Source organism: Arvicanthis niloticus, chromosome 4, assembly GCF_011762505.2.
Source record: "Arvicanthis niloticus isolate mArvNil1 chromosome 4, mArvNil1.pat.X, whole genome shotgun sequence".
NCBI classification, from domain to species: domain Eukaryota; kingdom Metazoa; phylum Chordata; class Mammalia; order Rodentia; family Muridae; genus Arvicanthis; species Arvicanthis niloticus.
This window is the reverse complement of record NC_047661.1, coordinates 75,654,722-75,672,854: the sequence shown is the minus strand read 5'-3', so window position 1 is coordinate 75,672,854 and position 18,133 is coordinate 75,654,722. Positions and strand designations below refer to the sequence as shown.

General features: G+C 49.4%; 1 protein-coding gene and 1 long non-coding RNA gene across 3 annotated transcripts; one reads left to right on the top strand and one right to left on the bottom strand.

Annotated features, from left to right (window-relative positions):
- Nucleotides 1-364: 364 nt before the first annotated feature.
- On the bottom strand, nucleotides 365-14,927 carry Sv2a (synaptic vesicle glycoprotein 2A). Of its 2 annotated transcripts, none has more exons than XM_034500219.2 (13): nucleotides 14,785-14,927; nucleotides 10,505-11,453; nucleotides 9,021-9,201; nucleotides 7,882-8,033; nucleotides 7,668-7,801; nucleotides 7,009-7,098; nucleotides 6,687-6,797; nucleotides 6,425-6,513; nucleotides 5,732-5,896; nucleotides 5,420-5,553; nucleotides 3,317-3,523; nucleotides 2,575-2,734; nucleotides 365-2,212 (listed from the first exon to the last, which is right to left on the bottom strand). In XM_034500219.2, exons 2-13 carry the CDS (start codon nucleotides 11,124-11,126, stop codon nucleotides 2,029-2,031), a joined length of 2,229 nt encoding a protein of 742 aa, XP_034356110.1. In that variant the 5' UTR covers nucleotides 11,127-11,453; nucleotides 14,785-14,927; the 3' UTR covers nucleotides 365-2,028. The 2 variants fall into 2 exon arrangements, with proteins under 2 accessions (XP_034356110.1, XP_076789067.1); XM_076932952.1 differs by having other exon boundaries at nucleotides 365-605.
- LOC143442065 (uncharacterized) lies at nucleotides 13,306-17,983 on the top strand. Its single transcript, XR_013109973.1, has 3 exons — nucleotides 13,306-13,778; nucleotides 15,746-15,969; nucleotides 16,652-17,983. It is a non-coding gene; the product is annotated as an uncharacterized LOC143442065 (long non-coding RNA).
- The last annotated feature ends 150 nt before the right edge of the window (nucleotides 17,984-18,133 follow it).

Sequence of the window (18,133 nt, the reverse complement as noted above, 5' to 3'; positions counted from 1 at the left end):
GCATCCACTTGGTGACTCACAAAGGACTGTAACTCCAGTTGCAGGGGATCTAGTGCCCTCTTCTGGCCTTGATCGGTACCAGGCACATGTGCATATATACATATGCAGGTAAAATGCTCATGCAAATAAAATATGTTTATGTTTTATTGCAAGAATAGCAAGGGCTCTTAACCCTCTAGAGGCAGCACAAGTAAATGGTTTTAAACAAATAAAATGAAGATTTTAGGTCCTCCATTCCATAAGTCGATAAGAGTGGAGACTTGCTTGTTTTGGCCCTGGAGAAGGAATTGTTTCTCCAACACTACTTTACCTTCCCCAGACTGTCAGGAAGGAGAAATGGAGAGGCAGGAAGCAGACACACCACTTCGGGTTTTTCGTACCCTTTATTTTTCAGCAGTATTTTTCATTTCATTTTTTCACATCAATGGAATCAGGTTTAGGGTTCCCCAGGAGACAAGGAGGTAGATGTGTCTCCCTGGGGATATAGTAAGGGAGAGGGCTATGTCCAGCCACGGAATGGTGAGGGAAGGGGTGTACACTCACACACTGGGCACTGGAGGAGAAGGCAGTCCTTTGAGCACAGACACGAGTTAAACAGTCACCACCTGGTTGGTATTACAAAATCGGAATGGCCTTAGGGTTGAGGGCACCAGACACAGCATAAGGAGGGTGAATTCGGATTTTTTTTTTTTTTTTTTTTTTTTTTTTTTTTTTTTTTTTGGTTAGTTTAACTTCCTTTTAACTTTTTTTTTTTTTTTTTTTTTTTTTTTTTTTTTTTTTAACATTTTACAAACAGCTAAAAACTACAACACGTCACAGCTACGGTGGGAGTGGGAAGAGAGTACCAAAGAAAGCAGCCACACAGAGTCGGGTAGGAGGGGGGCAGCTCTACCTACAGAGGCTGTTCTGTGGAAGGGAAAGATGGGGAAACTGAGGCTTCTGGTCCCTGCATTAGGGGTCCCTCATGACCCAGCCTTTTTGAGAAGGTTTAGGGGATGGACCCCTGCTTCCTGCCCCTGCCCCAGCTCCTTGTGCTTTCAGATCTGCTGGTTTGACCATACATGCCAGGCTATTCTCCCTTTCCTCCCTCTGGTCCACCGCCTGTGCAGACAGGTCAGATGGAAGGGTTATGGCTAGTGGGTCTCTTCTCTAGAGGAGAAGAGAGTGAGTCCTAGTCAAGTGCCCTCAGGTACCCCAAGGCTGCAGGACTCATCCCAGCCTGGCCTAGGGGTTCTGCCTCCAGCCCCAACACAGATACGAGATGCTGGGAGGTACTATAGAAAAACAATGTTGTGTGTGTGTTCACTGAAACTACTACTCTTGGCTTATATTTGAACAGTATAGTGGTACCCCTACCCCATGGCACACACACACACACACACATACACACACACACACACACATAAATACACACATGAGTGTATACATCCACACACAGTCCAGCTAAGCTGCCTCAGAACTTACATATAAATAAGAATCAGAAAACTAATTCCATAAAATCCAGGCTTCACACTTGTAGCCTGAATTGAGGTGAAAATGGAGGCCAGAGGGCTGAGGTTTATTGCAACTCCCCAGCATCCTTGGGAGGTTAGAGGGCACCCAAGGCCTTCCCACTTAAGAGTTTCTTTTGGTCCAAGCCTCAGCCCCCATTATAATGTCATACCTGTGGTTCACCAGGGCCTTGGCAGAGGGAATGAAGGGGAAGGCAGAAGTTCTGGAACCCCTGGAGCAGGGAAACAGCCCCCTCGCTAACACTGGGGGAGAGAAGGATGCAGCCCAGCCTTCTCCTTGTGCAAAGTTGAGGATGGCAGCAGGTGGGGAGTACTTCATCCCAGAAGTGGAACGAAGGGACCTTCCCTGTAGTCCCTGCCCGTCAGGGTCACACACATGCACACAGGCACACACAGCTAAGACACCAAACACTGGGGAGTGAGGACCAGGACAGCAGGGCAGGGGAGGGAGAAAAGGAAGTATTGGTCTCACAGTGTGCCTGCCATCCCTAAAGCCCCTGAGACACCCCCTCTTCTCTCACTGCAGCACCTGTCCCCGGGTCTCAGGCAGCTTCAGAGCCAGAGAGCTACCAAGGGCAAGAGCAGCCGAGGCAAAGAGAATGGGAGCAGCCTTGGTGATCCCCACAAAGGACGTGAAGATGCTGATTCCCAGCACAGCTGCCAGCTTACACAGGGCATTCAGGAAGCCAAAGGCGGTGGTCCTGCGCAGTGCAGAGCCGCATGGCGGTGAGGGCCCAGAGGAGGGAAGATGGAAGGCAAAGTGGGGTAAGACGAAAGCAGTGTGCAGGAGCAGCGGGAAGGATGGATGGAGAAGTGATGGGAGGGGGTGGGACATACAGACACATTGGGAGACAAGAGAGAGGAGATGGAAGCAGAGGTTAGTAATTAGCAGTTCCAGAAGCGAAGACAAAAGCTCCCAACTGTTAGGGAAAAGCTCAGCAGGGATGTGTGCCCTATCCCTAACAATACCCTTACCCTTCACCAGATTCTTAGCTCTTCTCCTCACTTCCCAGTCCTGTAGCTCCTAACCCTCTTCCCCTGTCCCCACCACACCCCAAGCTACCTCTTGTCAGAAGGGTAGAGTTCAACGGTCAGCACGTCCAGCGCATTCCAGGATGCAATGCTGACTCCCCCGAAAAGGCAGAGCAGAGCGATCATGGCTGACTCGCTGTTCCCAAAAGACAGGAAGAAGCAGGACACACAGGACAACACACTGGAACCAGCTGGAGCCAGGAGAAGAGACAGCACTGAAACCCAGCCGTGGCCCAGCTCACCACCAACTTTGAGACAACCCCAGATAACTGTTTCCCAGGGTAGCCGAAAGGAGGGCTTTTTGCTTATCCTCAACCCCTGTGTTTGTCAGTACAAGTTTCAGTAGCAGCCATTTATTCAACACCAACTATGAGCTAAGTAACAGGATGTTTCCTGTGGACCTATCTGAGAGATCAGCCTTCTGAGAGAGGTGCTATTTCTTCTATGAGAGGTGCTAGGTAACAGGTGCAAGCTCACAGGGTGTAACCTGTCCAAGGTGGAGCTGAGCCTCAAATCTGTCACCTCAAAGTCCCTACTTGCCTACTGTCCAACCTATTTCTTTAACCCTCCAGAGTAACTTCTATGCCAGGTCCACCCCCATTTTGCAGCACCCCTAAAGAAAACATGAGAGGGGAAAGCTCGATGGCCAATGTTTTCCACAGCTGAAGGCGAGAAGCCCGCTGACAGCCTGCCCCAGCCTCCCCCCCCCAGCCTCCACCTCAGCCCCACGGCCTCTACTCTGCGTCAGCCAGCCCCAGCCCTCAGCCCCTTACCAAGCATTCTGAGCCTGCCAATCTTGTCCATGAGCAGAGCAGACACAATATTTCCAGGAAGCACAGCCAGTGTCCCCAAGAAGCTGACAAAGTACACCATGTAGGCACCTTCACCCGTCCCTGTCACATCGAGGGGGCAGCCTTCTTTATTGTGCAGGAATGTGCTGTTCACCAGACGGCTGTTCACAAACTTGTACTCAAACAGGTCTAGAAGATCAGGACACAGGGCGAGCATGAGACCTGCTATGTCTGTGGAAGTTAGCAGTTGGAGCCTGCAGCATTAGCACTGACACTCGCTGCAAAGCATCCAACATCACCATGGGAACTAGCAATTTTCTCAGCAGAAGGACCATGAGCAAGAATCGTGCATGGCACCTCTGAGCTTTACTTGTCTTTGTTTCTTGTTCATCTTTTTTGTCCACCTGAACTGGCTATAAACAGAAGCCCTGTTTCTGGCCTAGGAACTGCTTCTGAAGAAAACATTAAAAATAAGTTTTAAAGTCAGTGTCTCTGTGTATCTCCCTGTGTCTTTCTATGCCTCTGTCTCTCTGTCTTAGTCTCTGTGTCTGTCTGTCTGTTTGTCTTGTCTCAGTCTCTCTCTCTGTCTTTGTCTCCTTCTCCCCTTCTCCCCCTCTTTCCTGCAAGGTGAGGAAAGCTTACATAATACTCCATTTAGAGTTGGGATGTTAGCAGGCGGTGGTGGCTCACACCTTTGATCCCAGCACTCTGGAGGCAGAGGCAGGCTGATCTCTGAGTTTGAGGCCAGCCTGATTTAGAGAGTGTGTAACCAGGACAGCCAGGTTACACAGTAAAACCTTGTCTAGGAAAAAACCAAAGCCAAAACAAACAAACAAACAAAAAAAAGGAGGTGAGGTGTTTCGTGTTTCAGTTGAGCACACAGAACTCAGCCTTCAAGCCATGACCAATGACGAGTCAGGCTTTTGTTTCTTTTTCTCTCTTACATATTTTCTAAAAGATTTATCTTAGGCTTTTTTGGTTTTGTTTAGTTGTTGTTTGTGTGTGTGTGTGTGTGTGTGTGTGTGTGTGTGTGTGTGTGTGTGTGTACATGTACCATAAACTCTCAGGGGCCAGAAGACAGTGTTAGATCCTCTAGTCTCCTAGAACGAGAGTTACAAGCAGCTGTGAGCTGCCTGATGTAGGCACTGGGAATTGAACCAGGTCCTCTGCAAGAGCAGTCAGTGCTCTTAACTGCTGAGCCATCTCTCCAGCACCGTTTTAAAAGGGTTTTGTTGTTGTTGTCTTGTTTTTTGCTTTTTAAAACAGGTCTCACACAGCCTAGTCTGGTCTCAAACTTGATCTTTAGTTGAACTCCTGGTCCTCTCGCCTCTACCTCCAGAGCGTACCACTATAATCAAGTTAGATTTTGTTTTTAATAACTAGGGTTTGGGATTAAACCTAAAGGGCACCACATGAGCTGGGCAGGTGCTCCACATGAGCTGGACAGGTGCTCCACCACTGAGCTTGCCAGTCTCAGCCCTTTGGTCTTAAACTTTCTCTGTAGCTCAAATAATTTTCTTTTCTTTTCTTTTCTTTTTTTTTTTTTTTGTCTTTTCGAGACAGGATTTCTCTGAATAGCCCTGGCTGTCCTGGAACTCACTCTGTAGACCAGGCTGGCCTCGAACTCAGAAATCCACCTGCCTCTGCCTCCCAAGTGCTGGGATTAAAGGCGTGCACCACCAGTGCCCGGTGCTCAGACAATTTTCAATCCTCCTATCTCAGCCTTCTGAGGAGAGGGACTGCAGGCCTCTATGAGGCTGAACTAAGAAGTGGACTGACACTATGATTCCCAGCTTTTTCCTTATTAAATATCCCTTGTATTGTCTTTTTCCCCCCAGCTTACCCTCTTCAAAATTACATTAACATTACCTCACTGAAACTTTATATTCACAGCTAAAGGTAAAAGAACTCAAAGTTTTCCTCAGATAATGGATCCCAGGAAAATACCCATTGTATTTCCCAAATCACTGGTGGTAGCCAGTAAGCAACCACAGGGCTCCAGGGCACTCTCAGCTTGAGACCAGGAAGCTAGGGGACGAGTCCCTTCATCAAAGCCCTCGGGCTGACACCCACCGACCACCTTACCAGTGTTATAGAACACGGTGTTGATAAACGTGCAGTTTCGGAAGAATGTGTTGCTGGATGTAACATCTTCAAAGTAACACTCCTCAAACAGGGAATCCTCAAAGGACACTGACTTCAGACGCAGCCCAATGAACCTGTAGGACCAGGATGATGAGACACATCCCCTCACCACTCACGCCCCTAGTAGTGAGACCTAGAGCCCTGATTATACATAGGCTTGGCCCCAAACCACCTTGTCTTGAGCTCAGACTCATCAAAGAGAAGGAAGTAGGAGGAAGAGGGGAAAGTGATGTGGAAACATCCTCCACATACTTGTCATTGAAGTACTGTCCCCCTCGGTGAATCTGATTCTCCAGCGTGAAGTTGAATGTCACATGCTCTACGCGCTCCCCTGGGAACACTTTGGTGCGGGCTGCATAGTCCACAGCCTGGAGATGGCGGATCATGTCGGGAAACCAAACAGTCAAACCATAGTAGCTGGGGAATCAAAGGCATGGAATTAGACAGGGCAAATGAGACACCAGGACCCTAATCAGAGGGGCTTGCTTACCCCCAGCCTCATCCCACACATTCTCCATCCAACTACTGTGGTTCTCAGGTCTTCTACACTACCCATTATACTCTTCTTCCCATTCACTCTGAGGATTTAGATTCCCCTCCCCAGCCCCCTGCACCCCCACCCAGCCCCAAATGTCCCCGTAACACAGCATCCTCACCTTACGGTGGCACCACTGCACTAACTCTAACAGCTACTTTTATCTATTCCTGACAGAAGATAAACTAAGACTGGAACACATCTCCTTATCCCAGTACATTGTCTGGTAAAGACTGATTGCCTGTCAGTTTGAATTACAAGTTTGATGACTTAATTAAGTAGAGAACCTAGAGAAAGCATCGGAGGATGCAGACAGATAGCACCCTCCCTTGTGATGTGTCCCTTCATCTCCTGTCTCATCACTCAGCTTCAGCTACACACAACCACAACCAACACTTAGCCTCCCTCACCTGAAGGACATGGTGAACCATACGCCCATCATCATCAGAGTGATGCGCCGATATTCTGGACTGAAGCAGGAGAGGAAATTCCCCCAAACCTACACAGGACACAGTGAAGGCAAAAGCCGGCCACACTAACGTCTACCTATTGACCTCCAACTCTTGCTCTTTCCACCTCCCTCAGATCACCTTGACCCTCACCCAGGCTCAAGCCCTCCCTTCTCTATGTCCCCCACTCCTTCTGTTGCTCTGCCGTTCACTCTTTCCTTACCTGACCCCCCAGGCTCAAAGCCCGAACTCCCCATCGCTGGTACCAAGTTCCTGTGTCAGACTGGATCTCAATCAATTCATCCTCCTGATGAATCGTTTTAATGTGGGTTACCTGGGCACAAGAAGGGGAGTGAACAGTCAACCCACTCCAAGTGTCTCTTTCTCTCAGTAGCAAAATGGGGGGGTGGGGGGAGAGGAAGCAACATAATGCCCTGGGAAGGTCACTGACCTACAGTGTGGTCTGAGACACCTAGGAAATGGGTGACATCTAGAAGGGTTCAGGTGGGGGGTTGGGGGGTTGAGTGGGGAGAGTCGTAGCTTACTGAGAAGACTCGCTCAGGATGGCCCTTAGCTCGCATGTTAGTGTCATGAACCTGCTTCAGCACCATCCAGGCTTCGTCATGTTTCCCATTCTAGAACACAGATGTAATTCCCAACATGCAATTCAGGCATGCCAGACCCATTGTTACAGACCCCACCCTTCAATTTGGCTTCCTGAGTCCCAGCTCTCCCCCACAACCCTAATCTATGGTCTGTACATCAGCTCAAGCTGGGATACAACAAGGTATGATAAGACTTGGTCAAGACTTGGGATGGGGGGTTTGCATGGAACAGATGCCAGCATAGATCCTTGGGGGGTTCTCCAGTAAAACATAAAGGAAAAACCTAAGATGAGGGAAATGGTAGCCACAGAAGGAGCCACACCCCAATCTGCTGGAGCCAGGAATAGCTGGACGGGAGATGTAAAGGGTGGGTCCCAACTTGGGCCTGCAGGATTGTAAGCCACCCATAGATGAACAGGATTCTTGGTCTCTCCAAACCCCTCAGGAGACACATTTTAAGACAAAGGAAGCAAGATAAAGTCCCCCAGAGTTACGGGCTTGTGGGCTTGTGACCGAGGATTTGGTCACAAGAGTGCATCAACCCCACAGCAAGCATTTTCATCCCCACCCCCGACTCCCCTGGGGAGCAATCCATTCACCTCTAGGAAGAAGCGAGGACTCTCTGGCTGAGTAGTCAGAGCCCCGATGGCAAACACAGAGGGAAAGGCACAGACGAGGACAAAGACTCTCCAGCTGTGGAATTGGTAAGCAGAGCCCATCTGGAAACTCCATCCTGGCAGACAGTCACAGAATCAGCAGAGAAGCAGGAAGCACAGCAGAGCTGGGAGGACTGAGAGTCTGAGGACAGCTTACCATAGTGGGGGATGATGGCCCAGGCCATTGCAGCTGCATATACCCCACCAATCATCCAGAACATACAGAGCCAGCTCAAGTGCTCCCCACGTTTCTCCTGGGCCAGAAACTCCGAAAAATAGGAGAAGACAATGGGGATGGAACCGCCAATCCTGGACATTTCAAAAGTAAACATTAGGAAACAACCATCTCCCCGATCCCTCACCCCAGTGCTCTGGTCCTCAGCCCCCCATTCCCACTTTATTCTCATCTCATACATTATGTCCTATTAGCTCTTTTCACCACCAGCCACCAAGTCACTATTCTTGGGATAGCAGGAAACAGGCGAGCAGGTCTTGGATCAAGGAAAGAACAAGCATTAAACCCTAAAAGTGGCTAAGAGTTGAGAAGGAGGCAAGATCACTGAAGAAAAGGGAACTGCAGTTGAATGTGGTATTTGTTGCATGTGGAGATCCCAGCACCAAGGGGCAAAGGCAAGGTGAGCATTTCAAGTCCCAGACCAGCCAGGAGCTTGCTATATGTAGCAAAATTCTATCCAAATAAAAATTCAAAACCAAGACGAAACAAAACAAAAAAGCCCTTTGAGATGGATGTTCACACCTTTAATTCCAGCATGTGGGAAGCAGAGGCAAGCAAGTCTCTGAATTTTAGACTAGCCTGCTCTATCTACATAGTGTCCCAGGCCAGCTATGAACACTCTGTCCAAAGCAAAACAAAACAAAAACAAACCCAAAAAACAACAACAAATGGAGACAGCGCAGGTCTTCAGATTTGGCCAAGGAGCGTGTCAACAAGCTTTCTTAACAAATTCAGGAAAAATATACATTCTGGGAGGGGATAACTCCATGGTGTGCATGAGCCCAGGGGCAAGGCTCAGGCCTACTGGACCTCTGTGTAGACAGCTCAGAAACAGAGGTAAGCTGAGGGACTCCGGGACAGACCAGGCATGGATGATGGATGTTAGCGGCAGGCACTGGACATGGGTAGCTGGCCTGAGGATGCGGTAGGGAGTGGAATAGTTATCCATTCACACAGTTCACACAGATGTAAAGTATATCCAATATGCCTCACACTGTGCCGAGTGTACATTACAGCAGTGGCCTGCTCTGTCTTTAAGGGCTTAGGATGTGGACACTCACCCAACCCCAGAAAGGAGCCGGCAGAAGAGGAAGGTGCCATAACCCTGGACGAAGGATGAGAAGAAGGCGAAGACGCTGTTGACTGAGAGCGAGATGAGCAGACACTGTCTTCGACCCAGCCGATCAGCCAGGCCTCCCCAGAGGAAGGCCCCCACCATCATGCCCAGGTACACAATGAGACCTTTGGAGAGGAGGAAACGGGGGGGGGGGGGGGGGGGGTGGGGACGCATGAGCAGATATGCCTCAATTCTCCCATCAGCTTTGTATTAGAGCCCCAACTCTAGGGACTGAAACTCCTGTAGCAGAATGGATCTGAAGAACTTCTAGGAGCTAAGTTTACCCAGAGATAAGGAGAGCAAATATTTAAGAAAAACACCTCTCACTTTTGCCGCTTCCTCTTTCTTCCCTCCCTCTCCCTCCCCCTCTTTCTTCCTCTCTGTCCTCTTCCCCTCACCCAGAAGTGAAATAGATCTGCATAGATTCCTAGATACCACCCCCACCCTCTCTATCTTCCCACTTTGTTTGTTTGAGGACATCTTCATCACCATCATCATCGTTGTCATTGTTTTAGACTGTGTCTCACTGTGTTGCTCTGGCTGGTCTGGAACTCACTGTGTATACTGGTCTAGCTTCAAACTCACATATCCTACAGCCTCTACCTCCTGAGTGCTCAAACTAATGGTGTTCACACCACACCTGGCTTTTTCTCTCAGTTTTGATGCCCTCAGAGAAGAAGATCTCAAGTTCCCTGGGAAAAGGCTCCAATACCAAGTTTATCCTTTATCTCTTTCCAGCCCCAGTACTTGGGATCCCAAAATTTCCCCCAGTTTTTTGTTTCTTTCCTAAAACCAGAATTGGAATTGATTTTTAAAATCATCTCTAAAGCGTTGCATTTTGTCAATGTCCAAACCAAGTCCAGAGAGAGACAGAGAGACAGACAGAGAGAGATAGACAGAGACAGAGACAAAGACAGAGAAATCTATGGAGAAGCCAGCCCTCTATAATTTCTCGGTGAGCATATGGGATTTCTCCTTCTAGATTCCTGTCAGGAAAGGCTACCAAAGACATTCCTGGCCCCTAGACACTCCCATGTCTGAGGTGTTCTTACCCACATCGCTCCAAACAGACCCTCCCCATATATACCAAGGCATTTCAAAGCTGACTTGTTTGTTCTGCAGTCAGGGAAAGGCAACTCAGTAACCTGATGGAAGACGTGGAAGATGCACTTAACAGTAGCCCAACCTACCATGGCCGTTATCCCGCAGTTAGGCAAACTACCACCCACTCAGACACCAGTGAAAGCCCCAATCCAGCTATACTTTCTCTTTCACACACAATTTCATTTACCCAACCTCCAGAAGAGGGTGTCCACGGGGGGATGGTGTGTGGAATGTCAGTGGGCCCTCTAGGTACAGCTTGCAAAACTAGTGGGACAAACTAGTTAGTGGGGTGGTTACTACAGCAGGTGCTTGCAGGCTTCTTACCCAGCATGCCTTTGTTGGAGTCCGACAGGCACATGTCTTTCTCAGCACTGGGCAGCACAAAGCCCACCACAAAGACCTCTACACCATCTGCCATCAGCGCCAGACCCAGGACGAAGTAGAGTGTCCACTGGAAGCGGCCATGGCCACACTCCCGGAGGATGGTTTCATACTGCTGAGCCAATTCTTCCCGATCTTTACGCCGCTGCGCCTCCCCCCGACCCCCAGGGGGACCCTCCCCATCACTCAAGCCCCCTCTCACTCCAGCCAGGGGTGCCCCATCTGCCATCCGCTCGCCTTTGCCCCCAGACTCTGCCCGGGGGATGCCCTGATATTCTCCCTCGTAGATCTCATCATCCTCATCGTGACCCTCAGTGGCATCACTAGAAGCACCACCTTCCTCCTCATCCTGGGCCCCTTCTCCGCGGTAATAGCCATCAGCAGGGGCAGGGAAGTCGTCATCATCCTCCTCCTCCTCAAAGCGGGAGTAGGACCTTCGGGAATACTCATCCTGGACTCTGTCGAGGCCCTTCACCACCTTCTTGGCCGCGTGCTTCTTAACTTCCTTGGCAATGTCTTTGGCCCCACGGATGAACGCTGCTCGGTCTCGGAAGCCTTCTTCCATGGTGGGGCTTGGGGTATTCACTAGATCTGCCTTACTCTCTGCTTCTTTTTCAGCCCTTTGCTCAATTAATTGGAGGGGGTCAAGAAGACCCTCTCCCCAGATGAAATGTATTCCAGTATCTTTGGGCTCAGACTAAGAAGAACTAGGGCCTGGCCACTGAGGTCCAGATGGGGCAAAGGAAGAACAGAATTCTACCGGGTTCAGTAGGGTGAGCGGGGGAGCAGGGAGAGGAATCGGGAAGGGAGAGCCAGGTTGGAGGAGCTAAACTGAGGAGCCAAGATATTTCAGGGAGGGCTGCCTATTTTTCTTCTGGGAGGCTCTGGAGACCTAGGAAAAGGAGAGAAAAAGAAAGCTCGCTAGACTAGTGTAGAAGGACCCATATGGGGCCCCTCTCAACCTAGTACTTTCAGCCACCAGCTATTAAAGAGAAATGATTATCTGGGCCAACCGCGAGCCACTGGATATACAAGTCCCTCTTACTTTGGTGCTGGAGGGTAGCAGATCCACAGGATTTGCTCCAGAATCGGCCATCTATCTGTTTCCCCCTAACTACTGCCCACATCCATTTTGAAGAAAACCCAGGAAACAGCAGAGACAAGAATTTACTAAAGGCTCCTGGAGAGTCCTGGCTGAGACAGTGCTTGAGGATGAAATGCAGGGACAAGCCTTCTGACCAGGTCCCTCAGCCCACTGATGGATCTGAAGGCAGGGCCTCGACTGTTCTTTCCTCAAAGTCTTCCAAGGGGAGATTTCTCCCAGCTTAGCCTAGTAGGTAAAGCTCATCCTCCAGAGGCAGACAGCCTTGGGTCCGCACTGTATGAGTTTGACATGGCTCCCCTGACTCCTACTTAAAAGAGGAAAGTGGAGGCTTAGTGATACAGCCCATTCATGCTCACCCCAGGACCATCAGCTCTGGTCCTGGGGTGAGCAGGAACATAGGGAGATGCCCCTGCATCGCCTAAGATCTCTTAGCTAAGGCGCGAATGCCTATTCTTTGGGGTGAACAGCAGAAAGGGACACTACCAAGGAGAAAGCTGGTCAGATGCAAAGCGCATGACATTTGAAGTCCCCAGCCCCCACTTGCTCCCTGCTGATGATGGGCAGGCAGCCTCCATTTGCCTGAGCCTCCCTGTCTGGCCATTTCACTTGATGGTAATTGAATTGGGAAAATCCACTTCTCAGAGTTGTGAGACTTAACCTCACAGAACTATTTTATGAATATTAGTTTGCTTCCTTCCCTAATATATTGAAAAAGTGTGAAAGAAGCTGCCCCAGCGGAGCAGACTTTGCTACTGAGGCCCCGGATCCGCCCTAGAACTTTGTCTGGGTTTAAACTAACTTCAACAGCTGGAATTAGGTATATCCTTCGTAAACCAGCAGGGTAAGGATCCCAAAGGGGAGACTTGAAACCTAGGCAGGAGGGGCAAGGAGGAAGCTCATGAGCTAAGAGGGGAGGCAGCCAGCTGCTGTCCCCTTCCTTCAGAATGTCACATATAGACCCTCTCTGCCTGTAGGGTAGGAATAGAAATGACTGATGGAGGTCATATTTCCAATGAGAGTCTAAGGTCTTTAGTTGTGTCTCATTCTTCCAGGGTCTCCCTTCCTAATCTCCCTTAATCCCTCTGGTTCTTCAGGAGTCAATGAAAAAGAAGTCCATAAATACTGCATTGCGTAGGCAGCTGGTGGAAAATGAAGGGGACCAACCCTCCCCCCCAAATAAGACATCCCCAAAGGGAGGCATAAGTTAACCTCCTTCAGAGGACACAGGTCTAGATTAAGAGCAATAGCATTCCCCTAAAATAACCTCTGCTCCTATCCAGGCCAAGCCTTGACTAATGTCACACGCGTGTGTGTGTGCGCGCGCACACACACACACACACACTAGTGGAAAAGGGTAAATAATGCCATGTCATTCAGAAAGACACACTGGCAAAGACAGATGTAAGCAGTGGACAACAGTGATCAGAAACAGTGGCCTCAGTGTCACCTTTTCTCCATGGTTCAGGGAGCAGCTGTCCTCAGCACCAAGGCCATTTGTGTACCTCACCTTCCTTTCCCAACCATGATCTCTACTCAAACCCTAAAGGAAGATTTGGACCCACCAGGAGCTGTTTCCCACGCCTGTTGACATTGTTTACCCCTCAGCATGAGTGTGAGGGTAGGAAAGGCTCCCCCCAGCCACAAGAGCACCAAGTGGCTCAGCAGCCAGCTCCCTGGGGCCAGCAAGCCCAGGAGGGAGAAAAAGAAGACAAATTCTTTGAGCTGGTGAGGAAGTCGTGCTATATTTAGCCCACGGAGCAGCACAGAGTGGCTGAGCCTGAGGAAGAGAGGCCACACTGGAAGAGGTGGAGTTAAAGGAGACTGGATTGGGATTTACCAAGTCCTTTAAGGCTGACTGGCTTCACCTGACCGGAAGAAACGTGTCCAGATTTTCTACAGAAGGTGGGAAGGGCATGTGGACAGGGCTTCATAAGCAAACCTTCGAGACAGCTGCTCAGGTCCAGACTATCCCCTTAATCAAAACCCTTGCTTTGGAGACCCCAGGTTTCCAGCTCATCTCATCCCATCCCAGGTCATTAAGAAGTGACAAGGTCATGAAGAAGCAATCATTGATCAGAAGGTTCCCATGGAAAAGGACAAGGGACAGAGAAGGTAGGGTGAGGGGGATTCCAGAGTGCCCCTCCCTGCATCATGGCTTGATAACTGACCCTCCTACTCCTCTGCAGGACCAACAAGACTGAACCTCACCCCTACAATCTACCCCTGGGTTTAGAAGATGGGAGCATCCAGTTTTGTCAGCCCGGGGGAGGGGGGAGGGGGAGAGAGAAGGTGTCAGCGAGAATGGACCAGGAGAAATGCTCACAGAGAGGCCAGGGATGTAGAGAAAATGCTTCACATGCACAGGCTTAGGGACAGCCTCTGCCAAGATTGCAGAGACCCCCACCCCCACCTAGCCTCAGCTCGGGTACCAGGCACGAGGCCCTGGGGCTGACTACACTGCTGTTCCCACCCTGGTCCTGCTGCTGGACAGGTGCCCACCATCATTCTGCCATTCTGCACCCCTTCCCTGACCCCCCTCAGTAAGCGCCTCTAGCCCCAACACCTGGCTGCTTCCCATGTCTGTCTGCCCAGTATTTCATTCCTTCTATCCTTCACTGAGCTGATTCCTCTACCCCCAACCCCCACCCGCCAAGTCCAGGCAAGAGAGGCAGTACTCATTCTCTGGCCCCAGCCAAGGTCACTTACCATGGGGGTGGGGGGGCACATACATCAAGGTGAGGAGAAGATGGAGTTTGAGGGAACCTCAGCTTACCTAACAGCCCCTCACCAGGTTTATGTAATGGGGACCTTAAGCTAAGGTAGAAAAAAAAAATCCTTGCATATATATGTATATATGTGTGTATATACATACAAATGCATATGTGTGTATTGCACATATAAATTTATTTATTCAAGTATATTCTCGAAGCAACTGAAATAAATGACCCATTCCCCAAACCACCATCACCACCACCACCACCACCACCACCACCCTCACCTCTACAGCGGGGACAGTCACCCTTCCCATAAGCAAAGCATCAGAGATAAAATGGCTGCAAGGCTAGACGAGGATGCTTCTGCCTGGGGCGGGATGGAGGTGAGGGGAGAGGGGTCTCACCTGAGCTTGGTTCCCCGGGTCAGGGAGTCCCCGGGTGAGGGAGGGGGTCCAGCCACAGGGCTGAGGAGGCAGCGGCGACTGCTCCTCCCGGTACCAGGAGAAGCGACACTGCAGACCTGCCCCCCGCACGCGCTCCGGCCCCGCCTCCGACCCTCCCTCCCCCGCGCCAGTGAACGGCGGGAGAGACCATTGTGGGGGGTGGGGGTGGCCAAAGAAAAGATGATGGGGGGACTTAGGACACAGGAAGAAAAGACGAAGGAACTGGAGGGGACTGTCAGTGTGACAGCTGTAAATGACAGTCTTTCTCAGCCCCCTCCTCCCTAGCAAAAGATGCCGGGAACTAAAGGAAGACACTAACAGTGGTTAGGGGAGTAAGTAGAAGAAATAGACAGGAGGTGATGAATGAGGTAGCCCCTTCCTTTGCAATCAAGCTAGGATGAGAGAACCCAGGAGTCCCAGCAGATCTTGCTGCGTTAAAAACAGCTTCCTCCCCTTCTACACTGCTCCCTGGAATTAAAAACCCTCTCCCAACCCCACAGCTTGGACCCCAGGCCCAAGCTATGTGAGAGGACTGAGAGATAACAAGGCGTGGTTTCTGTACTCAACAGTCAGAGTCAGTGACTCCTAGGTCCTGTCATCTGTCTCCTCCAAAACCAGTCCATACTATAGATGTACAAGGTGGACCTCCTCCTCCCTGTCTCCATTCAGTTGCAGGTAGCAGAGGCGGGTGCTAGAGAAGGAGTTGGTCTGATCCACTGGACAGTTTGCTTTCCAACCACTCACTCCAGTGACTCAAAAAAAAAAAAAAAAAAAAAACAAAAACCACATAACCCATCAATTAACTCCCTCTTTGGGGTGTGTGTGTGTGTGTGTGTGTGTGCGCGCGCGCGCGCACGCGCTCGCTCACGTGCGTGCTGGCTTGGGTTCTCCTTTTCTTGAATCTTTTCTATTTTATTGTCAGATAACCTGGACTAACAGATCAACACTTGGAGACCGTTTCGCTCCACAACTCAGAGGCGCTTTGAAGAGGTACCCCCTGAACCAGTCTACTCAAGATAAGACCTTGGGATTGTCTGGAAAGATCGCTGACCAAGGCATAGCCCAGATTTCCACTTCTGGCCAAGTCCCCTGTCTCTGTGAACCGCACACAGGCTTCTTGTCTAGAAATGGAGTGTTTTGGACCAGGTATCTTTTTTAGCTGTAATACCATATAAATCTACTCGGTTAAGTGTGGGTATAGGCTGGGAGATACTGAATACAGAAGGCTGGCAGCCTGTGTGCTCAGAGATTTCCCAGATGCCATTTGACATGATAAATTACTATGCTAGGAATGTGGGCCTAAGTTTTGTAGGGCCCAATTCTGGATTTTGGAAATGTATGGGTCAGTAAGGTACACAATTTATTGAAAGTCATAATAGATACTAATTCACCCTAAAAAGCTACCTCTCCCCTAGACTGAAGATTTGTGTCCAGTGCACTCTCCTCAAGCCAAATCAGGACCATGTCAATGTTTAAGTTACACAGTGACATTACTGAATGAGAGAACTTGCATCTTTAATGGCATCTGGCCATCCCCAGTAGGATGCCAATGAATCCAAAAAACTCTCCTGGCAATAACTCTCTGCCCCACCTCTACGAGCAGGGAAGCTTTGCCAATGCTCTAGAAGTACTCAGTCTGCTGGCTGGAGTGCTCTTTCCAGGATGGCACTTGGAACAGCGCTGCCCACACGGGCCTCGGGGACCGGTCTTTTACTAGGCTTTCATTGATGAACCTTCTTAAGGTGTAATACAACTTTTAAAGACATTATCCCCCATTTTAGGTTATGGGCAGGCCTTGCTGATGGGAAGCTGTTTTTTTCTCTTTCAGGTGATTCTGCACACTCTGCACTGATATATTTATTGGCTTCTCAGAAGACATACAGGACTCACAGCCAAGGACAGCACAAGCCTGTAGTCCCAGCTAATCAGGAAGCGGAGGGAGTTCCAGGCCTGTCTGAGCTACAGAAGAGCATCTTAGACCCTATATCACAATAGAAAGTACAAAGAGGGCCAGGGATTCAATCCCCAGCACTGCAAGCAAACTAAAAGGCATAATATGAAGTTTCTTTTTAAATTCTGAGGGAAGATTTAAATCAAGTACTTCACCACATCCACCTTCCCAGTCCCTGGACAGGGTTCATCAACAGTCTGATTTCTTCAGGCTGTCAGGCTCCCGCCTTCCACTTGTGATTTCCTTGTCCACATCAGACAGCCCCACAGCTTTGCCAAGGTTGTCTGTTGAGTGAGTCTCACATTAACATCTGTAATCCAAGTTTGTCTCCACATGCCTAGTCTATGCTGCTACCTGGATGCCTCATTAACATATCATTAACATATCAACTAGGGCAGCTCTTATTCCTGAGCAGAGCCCACAGCCTCCTCCCTTCAGTGTTGTTTTGAAGGATTTCCATGGTCACCAATAAAAAAAGGTTCTAAAACTCCAGGAGCCCAAGCTGCCTCTGACCTCAGCAAGTCTTCAGCCAGCCTTTGTGCTTCATCCACCCCTCACCTTTCAAGATAACTCCAGCCAGGAGCATGGCACCCTCCTGATCCCAGCATTCTATTGACAGGCCAGAAGACAAGGCTGGTTGAGTGGCAGTTAAAGCCCCTGGGTTAGGATTAGGCTAGATCATGTTTTTAAACTCTGGCTTGTCCTAGGAACTATGAAGGCCAGGCTGATCTTGAACTCAAGAGATTCACCTGCTGCTGCCTCTGGCAGCATCAAAGGCATGCACCACCATACCTGACTAGTAAGACCATTACAGACATCACTATTTTCCAAAGGAAGTCTTCCTGAACATTCAGATCAAGTTAAATGTTCTGACAGTAACACTTGCTGTGCTCAACCTGGTCACTAGCAGAGCCTTTGTAGGAACCATAAATGTTAAAGTGGAAATCATTTGGAGAACTGAGAATGTGAACAAAATTGGGAATCAGATATAAACGTTATTCACTGAAATGAACATTTGCTCTCCTTACTCACTTTCTCTAGCAATTATTTAAGACATTCACATGGCTCCAAATGAAAGCCATGGTAACAACACTCAAGAGATGAAGCTTCCATTGAGCATGGTGGCACGTCTTAAATCTCAGCAGAGGTAGATCTGAGTTCATAGTCAGCCTGTTCTACCTAGTAAATTCCAGGAGAGCCAGGGTTACAAAAAACAGCTCCAAAAGGAAGGAAAAAAAAAAAAAAAAGCACAAAGCTTCCCTCCATATTTTAATGATACTTTCCATTGGTTGGTCATCTATTTTTTAAATATATGAACATACACACACATATATGCACCACTCCCTAAATAAGGGTGCA

Bases quoted from the DNA above. Each gene is read 5' to 3' on its own strand.
- Sv2a (XM_034500219.2), bottom strand. From the start codon at position 11,126: ATGGAAGAAGGCTTCCGAGACCGAGCAGCGTTCATCCGTGGGGCCAAA. The intron at 9,202-10,504 runs GTAAGAAGCCTG...TCCTCTCCAAAG, and splicing joins CTCCAACAAAGGCATGCTGG to GTCTCATTGTGTACCTGGGC. The intron at 8,034-9,020 runs GTGAGTGTCCAC...TGAAATGTCCAG, and splicing joins CGGCTCCTTTCTGGGGTTGG to GATTGGCGGTTCCATCCCCA.